Source organism: Otolemur garnettii, unplaced genomic scaffold, assembly GCF_000181295.1.
Source record: "Otolemur garnettii isolate 467f Iridium unplaced genomic scaffold, OtoGar3 scaffold00225, whole genome shotgun sequence".
In the NCBI taxonomy this organism is placed as follows: domain Eukaryota; kingdom Metazoa; phylum Chordata; class Mammalia; order Primates; family Galagidae; genus Otolemur; species Otolemur garnettii.
The window spans coordinates 190,909-202,786 of record NW_003852620.1 but is presented as its reverse complement, the minus strand read 5'-3'; the positions used below and the strand labels follow the sequence as shown (position 1 = coordinate 202,786).

General features: G+C 45.2%; 1 protein-coding gene across 1 annotated transcript in view; it reads right to left on the bottom strand.

Annotated features, from left to right (window-relative positions):
* Positions 1-11,878, bottom strand: part of LOC100954674 — a 235,000-nt gene that overhangs the window by 44,464 nt on the left and 178,658 nt on the right. The window contains exon 3 of the mRNA XM_012812847.2: positions 8,384-8,465. Coding sequence (XP_012668301.1) covers positions 8,384-8,465 — 82 coding nt within the window. The remainder of the gene's footprint in view (positions 1-8,383; positions 8,466-11,878) is intronic.

Genomic DNA, 11,878 nt, shown 5'->3' with positions numbered 1-11,878 from the left:
AGCAGCAGCCAGGAATTCAAAGGACCAAAGGACAGAGCAAGGCGTTAGATGCTGGAGTTGGAGATGGAAGAGATAGGCCAGAGACGGGAAGGGGCTGAAAACAGAGGCAAGAAGAGTAGACACGTCCTAGCAGCTTCTGTCAAGATGAGTCACACTCTGCTTTGTGAGTACACGCGAGTTCTGGGGGAAGACATTCCTCTGGCTCTGTCAGTTGCTCTGACCTAGTTAGTAGCTCTTAGTTTTAGCTCCTGTGACAACCTCTTACATGCAGCTGAGAAGACCCCACACCACAAAAGGAGACCACCTCCCTGTTTGCTGTCTTCAAGGGCTATCTGACCAAATGTTCTCCGCGAGGGGGTAGGAACTGCAGACAGAAAAAGATACTCAGAATCTGTTTCTCTCTTCCCAATTAGGCTGTCAATCTGTTTAGCTAATAAGTCCTATAAAGTGTCTTAATCTCTTCCAAGGAAAGGAGTCATATAAATGCAAAACAGCAGCGGCAATAAGTCAAATGGCTTGCTGGGGAACCTTTTCTTTGTGTGAAGGGATACTGTGTTGTCGAAGGAAAACTTTCTGCGTGAAGTGGAGACAGACTGGGGGAAAAACGCACCAGCATTTGTTTTTATTAGGTTGAGTCTATACAGCACAAAGTGAAACAGATTTGGCAATTATTTAGGTAATGTGACAGTCAATTTAAGCAATTTTGAGCACAAAGAAGTTTTCTCCAGGAAGTGGCTAAATATCCGGATCAGCTGCCCTCATTAATCAAATTAACTGGACTGTTGTGCTGTATAGACACAAGCTAATAAATGTGGCCCGAGATAGTGCCTCTGAAAGGCTTACATTTCATAAACACAACCTGAAAACGGGGCCAATATTTATAGCCACTCTCTTCATTTTTTGCACTGCAATTGATACTTCCCCCGTGTTCTTACAACACGCCTTAACGTTTAGAGCTGCAAAGGTAGGGGTGACCTTCTCCCTGGAGAGGCTTATCAGGTTCACATATGGAAGCTCATTTAGAAATTCATTAGGTGTCTGGGATGCGAGAGCTGGTCATTACAGATTAAGAGCTTTTTCTCAAGTGCCAAAGGACTTACGGGGAATAATGGTGAGTCTTGTTCCAGTCCCAAAGACGAGGTTGCTTAGCCCAGAAGTTGACACAGTGTTTCTGCCCAGTATAAAAACACTTTCCTCCTCTGCTAACTTCTTCTTCTTCCTCTGTGAAGTTTTACACATTTGGACTCCTGTTTGCTGGTAACCTTTTAAAAACCATCCTATAAAAGGTTCCTAACAAAAAATCCAAATAACCCATAGTCTCCTTTCTCTCTCTAATTTTTCTTTTTCCCATACAAAAGCTTGCCATGGCATGCTACCCATTCTCTCCCTGGAAAGCAACGTTTGAAGAATTCTAGTGTTCACGGGGGGCTTCTACTTTACCGTACTATTATGTGAAATCACCTTTCCTCTTTGTGAGCCGCCCATATTTGATGTTTTTATTTCTCCCAAGTCAGCCAAACTTCCATTCTTTCAGCCTTAGCCTAGAAATTCCGGACCGAACACATCTCAAGGCTTGCAGTTCTTTTTTTTTAAGCCTAAAGAGCTATATTTGTCACTATTTTTGCCACTAGCTGAAACCAGATGGGTTAGAAAGACCATATTAGCCAGACTTTCCACACCTTCTACTTACTTTTATAAAAGGAAAATAAATCTAAAAATAAGAGACTTTGGTTGGAAATTGAAAAGGCAGAGGAGATTAATAAAAAAAACCAAAAAACCCCCCAAAACGAACATAGTAGACATTCATCGCTAACGTGGGAACTTTCAGTCCTACCTGGTTTTACTTGTAAAGTTGTCCCTTGCCCAAAGGTTAGTTTTCCCGTTGTTTGAGTCACACTCTAATGCTGCACTTTACAAAAACAGTAAATGGGGATCATGTCTATTTTTCCTTCCTTCTCTCCAGCAACCTGATCAAGTAATAATAAAAACATATTTATGGAAGACTTACTATGGGTGTTAACTCTTTTAATGCCCAGAACATCTCAGTGAGCTGGGATGGGAGAACTGGTCATTACAGATGAGAAAAATGAAGCATAAGAGATTAAGTAACCTGTTCAAGGTCACATGGCTGGTACATGGCAGAGTTAGGAAGAGTCTGATTCCAAGATGCACATTCTTGATCACTATGCTATACCTTTTATTAGCCTTTCCCCCCCATTTTAGGTTGTCCTTTGACGTGTGACACTAGTGATACTACAACCACTGCCAAAATAGCTCATTGACCCTAAAGAATACATTCTAAGGTAGTTCTTCTGAAAGGCTTAACATGTTATAAACTTAACATAAAATTGGCCCTGTTTTTATACTCTCTCTTCCTTTTGGCACTGTAATCACCATTTCCCATTCTTTTTTACTACACATCTTACAATTAGAGCTGCAAAGGCAAGGGTGACCTTCTCCCTGGAGAGTCTTATCAGGGTAGCACATGGAAGCTCTGTAGAAATTCATTTGTGCTCCTATCAAAGGTGCCTTTCCCAGAGCCCCTGGGCTCTGCTGTAGGCTCTGCTCCCTTCCTCTAGCCTTGCCAAGCCTGGCGGCCAGCACTGACCCAGCTCTAGCCCAGCCAAGGCTACGGCAGACATTGCTAGGAATACAATTTAGTTTCTATAGCAAAAGTTTGAATAAGGTAGGTGGTCTTGAAGATGTTCCTGAGGATTTTTAGGATAACTTCCCTGGGAAGGTGAGAATTAGGGTGAGAATTATTGTTTCTGCTAGCAAATCCACAATAAGGCTCTAAGCCAATGAGAACTGAGAGATACATAAGTTATACGGCCAGTTTGTGTCATTCTAGATAATCTGTGGTGGGCCAGTGTCCTTTAGCATTGCCGCGGGATGGCCCTGAGACCCGAAGAGTTTCCAATAGCTTTTGACTCATCTTTGGTTAGGGAGAGACAGTGCTTCCCAACCGCTTGTGGTGAGGCTGGCGCAGGATGGACTAAAGAGGTCATGAGGTCAGGCGTGGTGACTCACGCCTGTAATCCCAGCACTTTGGCAGGCTGAGGTGGGAAGACTGCCTGAGCTCAGGAGTCTGAGACCAGCCTGAACAAGAGTTAGACCTCATCTCTACTAAAAATAGAAAAAAACTAGTGAGGCATCATGGACGCTTCTAGTCCTAGCTCCTTGGAATTCTGAGGCTTGAAACCCAGGTATGAGGTTGCTGTGAGCTAGGATGCCACACACTCTACCCAGGGTGACAGAGTGAAATTCCATCTCAAAAAATCCCCAAATACAAAAAACAGAAAGAAATAATAAAACAGGCTGCACGTTCTGACCAAACTAGCATTTTGGCTTAGTAGCAAAGTTCAAAATTCCTAGCATTCAACATTCCTTGACAGCCTTTTTCAGAATGGGCTATGCTGTCTGCTCTGCAAGAAAATAGCCTAATGCTCCCACTGCCTGCTGACCATGCGCTTCTGGATTCTTCTACCTACTTACTTTGATTGACAGGGTAGACAGGGTTCAGCTCTGGTGAACAGGACAAAACACTGGCCACAACGAGACATTTTCAAGGCTAAAAAAGGAAGGAGGCTGTTTCTGAGACATTCAAACTGCACAGACAGTTTTGAGAGAGTTAACATGAAGACTCACTTGGATTTACCGCCAGACTTGTCCCCAATCCCCAAATCAGCTTGTTGCCAACATTACACAGTCATAGAAAGCTTAACAGAAACCGACCAGGCCAATGTGTATCAGGAAATCCCTTTCAATCCCCAAATCCGGCTGGTATGCTCCTCCAGCTGAGACTCCAGCCAAAGAGGCGATGGAGAAGACTGTTTATTATGGTGGTCAATTCACAGCATGGCCTGGCTCTTCCGAGGTTAAATAGTTCATCCCTCTACTTCCAGACCAAGCTGCCTCCTGACTAGCCAAGGAGTGGTGTAATCTGGACAAAGCTGCCGGAGAAGGATTTTCCCACTCCAGCGCTCAGCCACCCTGTGTCTAACATAGTCAGACTTCCTGACCCGAATGGTTAAGACAAAAAGGACAAGGAACCCGTTTTCCCAGAGCATTTGTTCTTGTGCAGGCAATTACATATGTGCCCATTTTCACACGTGCATATGCCATGTATACATGTTAACACCATACAAATCAGTAGAATTAATGGTTAGAATTAACATAAGAAATAGAATCTAGCAGAGAAAACAGAAAACTGAGCTCAGTGCTACGGTTTCCTTTTGAAATTAGAGCATTCATTATGGATTCAGGAGAGATACTCACGGGGTTTGACCATTAACCTTGTTCCCCCTCCAAATGTGAGCACGTTGCCTGCATTATTATTCACACAGTGATCTTCAGCTCAGCAAAAACCTCCTAGAAACTGAACTACGTTTTCCCTAAAGATCCTCTGGAAGGAGTGATATCGTGAGCACAGAGAATATTAAGTAATTGTCACAGTAATAACCTGGCACAGAATCCTAGTACCAGTTTGGATTTTAGGACTGTTTCCATGTTGAATAAATAAAGGATATTCTTTCTAAATGTTCTAAAGAAAGAATTTTCCTGCACAGGCCCAGAATACTGACGGCCCAAATCCTAGCATATCCTCTGGTGTTTTGGATATCAATTCTCCAGGGTTCTGAAAATCATATCTGTCATTTGGACAAAGTAGGAAAAAGTTTATGTCCATGGCACCAAAGCCAAAGCAGTCAGAGAGACTCATCACTGTAGGAGGGGTAGAGGCAGCCATCACCACCCACCTGGCAAGTGGTATTGGCATGTGGATCCACACCTGAGGGTGCGGGAGCCCGGCACCTCTGACCCAGGTCAGCTCTGGAACATCCGAGGGGATACACAGCCTTTTCATTCCAACAGCTAGAGACATTCCCATGCAATGGTCTGCCCTGGAATTCATGCTGGACTCTCTTTTCATCCCCTGCTTAGACAGTCAGCAGGAAAATAACTTTTTACCACTTTCTAACCTTGTTCTAGGAGAGATTTTTCCACTCTCACTGTCCCCTTCCCAGGAGATAACACAGCTCAAGGACCAACCGGAAACAATGTTTTATGACTAAGAAGGTAGCTTCTCCCATCCTTTCTATGTGATCCATTTGAGCTTCTCTCAATTTTGAGTAATTTGATAGAAAATCCAAGTCAGAGACTCCACAGGCATGACCACCGAGTGTCCCAGCACGATCTCTTCCACTTCCTCCCCACTGGCCACCTTGAGGACCAGGAACTTAACAATCCACATTAGGAAGTGACCACTCTGCAGGGAACCCCAGAAACGTGCAGCCCAGAAACTTCTCACCTGGATTACGTCAGTGTTCTTTCTGCTCCAGGGAATGCCTTCCCAGGGACACATCCCTCCTTCCCATACCTATTACAGAAGCCATCCCTCTCCTGACTTCGCTATATGTCTCCTGCATCTCTTATTCTGGACTCCTTAATTAAAAAAATGATAGAATTCCTCAAGCTCTCCCTATGAAATTGCCTGGTGACACCTGTGCTGGGTTTCTAGGCTCAGAGACTGTGAAAACTGACCTGTTTCACCTGTGCCAGCCTGTTTTCAGGGGTGGGTCCGGGATATCTGCTGTGTGGACCCAGGGAGCAGGTGTGGGTACGTGTAAGCATTCAGGGCAAGCAGATGCCTAGTTCACCTGGAGCACAGCAGTCATAAAAGGGAATAGCTGGGACGAAATTTAGAGAACAGAAAGGAGCCAGATTCTAGAGAGCGTTGAGAGGCTAGGATCTGGGCATGGTTTTCCCTTGAGATAGTTTCTCAAAATATGAATGCCCAGGTGAAGCACTGAGTTAGACAGGGAGAGAGAAACAGGAGGGGAAAAGCAAGTGACAGATGTGAAATAAGAATGCCAATTTTCAACTAAGAGAATAAAGAACACAGAATTCCTATTGTGTTTACGGGAGTCTCTCAAGGTCTTCCAGTCATAAATATTTTTCTAATGATTGATACAATTCTTATAAAGTTGGTGGTCAGTCCTCTGTGGGAAGCCTCAGTGTGCTCCTTTACCCCTCCTGTCCATGGCAGAGGGATCCAGAATTGCCACTTTAGACAGCAGTAATTTTAGCTTCCCTACTTAGTAACAGGCACCTCCTTTATTCTACCTTCCCCTGCCCCTCAGACATGACCACTAACCACTTTTAACATGAAGTCTATCTTGCCTGTAATACTCACTTGCTACAACCTTCAGCCTGGTGCCTGTGCCAAAGACGTATTTGTAGTTTCCTGAGGTAGTCACAGTATTATGTGTCTCTACATAAACCAGTGTCAGGTTACCATTTCCTGAAGCAGCTTTCCTCTCCATCCATGAGTAGGGCATCACATGCACTTTGGCCATCGGAAGCCCTTGACCTCATGTTTTTCTAAAAGGAATTTACTTGGGATTCTACCTCAGTCCCTAGAGAAAGTCTTCACTGTTTCTACTGGGTCTGAGTTTGCAAAACTTTTGCAAGCTGATGTTATTTTTACTTAAGTGTATTTATTAACTAAAGAGGTTGATTTAGCAAATGTAAGGAGTTAACAATTGAATGATTGTTGAATCCTTTGAAGTATTTTCTTTAGGATTTTCTCTGACAGTTTATGAACCACACAAACTGATGACACCGTTTTATAGTTATACATCATTTTGGATCTGAAACAGTACCAACAGTCCCCTCCTCTATTTGCAAGTCTTGGTTCTGGAAAGCTTTTCATTATTAATGAAAGCAAAATTTACCTTCAACAGATAAACCCATCATGGATGATACTAAAGAAGGTGCTGTGGCCTTTGAAGGCAGTTTCAACAGCGGAGGTGAGCCACTTCCAGCTGGGTGCTTTGATGGGGCCATGCAAATGTATAAACTATTTGTTAGCAGATCGGCCCCATTACCTTATTTTCACACATGGTTCAGGCACAGAGGACTGTTGAGGAAAGACTACTGAAATGTGAGAGGGGAGATGTTTCTGCAAATAGTCTGCCTGCAAGGAAAACCCCTCTGTTTCTGCAATTCTAACAGAAAAACAAAATAAACAAATAACAAAAACACTGCACTCTGGGAGTGTGGAAATAGCCAGTAAAATTTCAATATTGCTTCCTATAATCCAGCTCTATTGCCTGACAACTTCACAACTTGGATAAACATTCTACTTTATTACAGATAATTCAGTCTTGGGGGGAGGCCTTCCACGGCACTGGGATTCTTTGCTTTTCCCCTGGGGTCCACACAGCCAGCCTAGGTGAAGGGGTGACGGCTGCGTGGGGGAACAGCTTAGCATCCCGTGTGAAGAAGCCATCTGTCGAAAGAGAAATAGACCCATTGACATGACATACCAAGGGCAGTCCTCCCTCCAGAGACAGGCTATTGTTCTGCTATTCTTGCAGAGGACAAAAGCCATGAGAAGCTCAGACCTCCTGCAATTCTCCCTCCCCAGAGTCCTCAGTCCTTATTTTCCAATTCTATCGGATGCCACAGGCACAAACCCAACTGGGTCCTCATCACGTATCTGTTAAGGACACGCTTCCTTGGCCACACACTGCCGCTTTGGTGGCCTCCCTTTTCATTGGTTTATTTCTGTCTCTATCACAAAGCTTTTCTTATCTCTTCCTCTTTCCCAAAGCCGCAACGTGCTTTGTGGACCTTAGAGAAACACTGATTGCAGTATTAGTACAATTTATCAAAAAACTGCCCTTAGACCTGATAACTAAATCCAGCCTCCCGGGAAACATGTATTAATATCTTGCTCACACATGGGACATAGTTAACAAATGCACGCTAAATAAAGCAATTAAATTCAGCTGTGTTTCAACAGGCCTCATTGGATTTCTTTCCAGAAAGGATAATTAGTTAACCAGAAGAACTCACAGGGCGTGACCAACAGCGAGGTGCCTTTGCCGAAGTTGAGTGTATACCCGGAGTTTGAGTTCCACAGTGCATTCTCCCTAAACAAAAAACCCTTCGCAGTAGCCATCCTGTGCTTCCTCCTCCTATGACCCCCTGTTAAAGCTAATGTCTGAAACCCAATCGTGTGACAATCACACAGACTATCCAGGGGCCTTCATGGTGCAAGAAAGGCTTGCTTCTTCCATGAAACCATTGCTGAGAGGTCACGGTTCCCTACAGTGATTTGGGTGGTCACTATTGAGCACAGCCATCCCAGCGAGGAGCCCTGTTACATGTGATGAAGCCTGGAGTTTTCCTATGTCCAGTAGAGCAGGTACTGGTCTGGACTGAGGTGGAGGGCATGGACTAGGAGCAATTCTGTGGGGTTCATGGGTGAAGGGGGGAAGATGTCACAGAGAAAGGGGTTGGTAAGTTTCATCTCACTCACTCTGGGTTGTACTTTAATTGCACTCAGCGATGTAGTCTTTGAATCCCCAACACTTACTTGGTTTAACAGAGAGTTTAGTGCCTTTTCCAAAGATGAGCTTTCCTTGGGTTCCTCCATAATTCACACAGCCATATGAGGCCTTACAATAACCAGCAGGTGGGAAGGAGTGAAGGGAGCAGAAGTCTTACTATCCTGCAGCCTCAGTTCTCAGCTCCTGGGAGAGGTTAGGGCATTTCTCTAAACCTAACGACTGGCTGTGCAGACAGATCTGAGTTTGATCTTAAATCCCCAGTTTTGTCCTCAGAACACTGGGTTCTGACAGATGCTAATGACAGAAACACATGGGAACAATAGCCAGGTCGGGCAGAGCCACGCCACCTGGCACAGGAGGTCAACACTGGGGTCAGAGAGGGTTGTTTGGGGACCAGGAGCACCGTGCCCCTTTCACAGCCATGATTCTTAAAAAGAATCATAAAAACCTCACCAAATTAAAAAAACAAAAAACAAAAAACTGAAGAGCTGATTGCATTCCCCTCAGAGTGCAGGAATTCTTAATCAAGAAACTTGATTTCTGAGTTGTTAGGTCTTTTTATCATCAAATATAGATTTTCTGTATTATCTTCAGCACTTACATTAATATATGTGCAGCGTCAATGACGACGCCAGTGAAATCTTCTACTTCTTCTTAGTCTAATCCTTAGCATTGCCAGAAATCATCAACTAATAGACTTCTAACCAGCTCAGGGGCTCAGGACAAAGAAACCAGGTACAGGGTCCTGTGGGAAGTGGTAGTGCCATAATCCCACTGAAACTGCACAGAACAGCACCTCCATTCCCTCAGGTCAGCTCTCAGAACCCATCCATGCCCCCAACTTACTTGGTTTTACTGTCAGTCTGGTCCCTGCTCCAAAGTACAGGGCATTGTTATTGTCACAGCAATGCATGCTTTTACAAAAACCTCCTGGGGCCACCTTGCAGGCAGCTCCCAGCATGGCGGGGACCAGGGGAAGAGGCACCATCAAACACCACACCATACACAGTCTCAGGCTCCTTTTCCTACAGGAATGGGCCGTTTTGTTATGCTTTTCAGTGCACTGAGCACAATGTATACCCCAAATTGGCAATATGAGACATAATCAGCTTTCAAACCGGTCTCTGTGCGATGTATAAACCAACACTGCAAACAAATCCTGCCCAGGCATACTGTTTGTCTTCAGGGACTGCTATGTGTAAGGAGCTACTGATGACGTGCTCCAGAACGACTAGAGTTTGTTTGCATCTTTCTTGGGTTCGAAATATCAAACTTACCTATATAACTTCATATGAATTATCATATAGTCATTTCATAATTACAAATAACAAAGTGTGGCAGTGCTTTGGGGGAGGGGGTGGCATTTGATTATGTTCTCAGAAGGTCAAGGTTTTGCTTTCACGTCACTGAGGGCCTAACAAGTTGAGGGTGTAGGATGCAAGTTTCCTCGGAGTCTCTGTAAAACAGTCACTAGAAGGTCATCCTAGCCCACTCCCTCCCCCTTACACACAGCACTCCCTAGACGTTACCAGAGTAAGCAGGACTCTCTCCTCTCTATTTGAGCCTTTTTCACCTGGTTGTCCACAGTGACAGAGTCCTGAGGATAAGGTAATTCCCAAACCACTGTTCCAAAGGAAACACAGGGGGTAAGAAGACTGAGGAAGCCTGGAACAGAGAGAAGTCTGTTTTCACAGGTGGAGAGGAAACCTCAGCAATAGAAATAAAAATAGCGCAGTCCTGACTGACTGCGGTATCCTCAGTGAGATCACCTCCACCGGGAGGAAGGAAGGGCTGCATCCAACAGGATGTCCCCCTCCATAGCATTCCCTGTTTTAAAGGAACACACAGGTTTCTCACGGTTCCTATTACCCACCAAGGGTCATCTGAAGTCTCGTCCCCAAAGCAAGTTTCCTGGCACTGCCAGTGCTGACGCTGAGATAGCAGAAACCTGCTGCTTGCCTTGCTATCTGGCCTCGGCTCCCTCACTCAGCGCTGTCCCCATGACCTCTCCCCTGCCAGGCAGCCAGGGCAAGCCCTGGGCATCCACTACAATTTCCCAAACTCTGCAGTATTAACTCCTCTGAGTGCAGCAAGGCTTGGCTAATGCAACCTGCTAGTTGCCTTCTCTGACCTCAGTTGATCATGGGGCTAGTTAATTAAGGCTGAGGAGTTGTCAAGTTCAACTCTGACGCCATTAAGAATTGAACTCTTTCTCCTTTCACTTTGTGGGTTTATGTTAATGGATTCCTCTTGTCACACTGGATGAGTGATGGGACTGAGAAATCAAATGATTAATAACTGTTCTAATTTCAGGTCCTTAAGCCAGGCAGAGAAAAGGGCATGGAGACAGAAGGGGAGAAATGGCCAACCCCTGTCTACACAGACATCTCCACATTTCCTATGAGAGTAATTTTCATCGTAAAGGTGCTGCCAGAGAAGTGGCCTGCATGTGTTCTTGGCTCAGTCCTAAGCTTGTAAACTTTGCTACTGGAGCCCAGAATTTCCAATAACGGAATTGTGGTCAAATACAGGAGTAGCAGCAAAAGGGCAGATCTCGGGACTCCTCCCCAGCACAGACTCTATCACCTTCCTCCACGTGGCTCAAAACCTCCTTGTGTTTAGGACAGTGCCAACAATGACATTGGTGCCAGAGGTTCAGGAGCAGGGTTTGGAGATTCCCAGGGGGGCTGCATTTAGACCCCCACCTCCTGGCAGTAGCACTTACAGGTCTGGACGATCAGCTGGGTCCCTCTCCCGAAGGTAAGTCGCCCGGCACCTGCTCCTGTATTCACACACTGGGCCAAGCTTTTACATAAACCTCTGTGCTATGGCTCAGCACCTGTAGCAGAGTTATTAGGGCACCAGCCACATGCACTGAGGCTGGTGGGTTTGAACCCAGTCAGGGCCAGCTAAACAACCATGACATCTGCAACAACAAAAAATAGCCTGGCATTGTGGCGGGCAACTGTAGATCCAGCTACTTGGGAGGCTGAGGCACGGAAATCGCTTCAGCCCAAGAGTTTGAGGTTGCTGTGAGCTGTGATGCCAAGGTACTCTACTGAGGGTGACATAGTGAGACTGTATTTCAAAAAATAAAGAAAACAAACCAAAACCTCTCTGCTAGAAACTCATGCCCCAAACCTCCTAGAACATCCACAGCTGTTCTGAAGCCCACAAACACCAGGACTGCTTACAGCCCTGGCCAGCACTACTGTTCATTGCTTCCTGTCCCTTATGCTGTATAAATGCTTGAGACACAAAAGCAGGTAAAGGGGCCCAGGGATAAGGACTGGGAATGGCTTGACACAGCTACCAACGGCATTGCTGTCTGCCTCTTCATGAGTATTGATCTGGCCATAGACTCTCCTGGCTTGGAGGGGAGGATGGGAAGAACAGAGCCCCTTAGCCGTGAATATCAAAAAGGGCACAAAAGACACTATGGTTTGTTTACTTGGAATCTAAAGGAGGGCAACTGGAACATCAGGCTAGAGCAAATAATAGGAAAAGACACAAAGATCTCA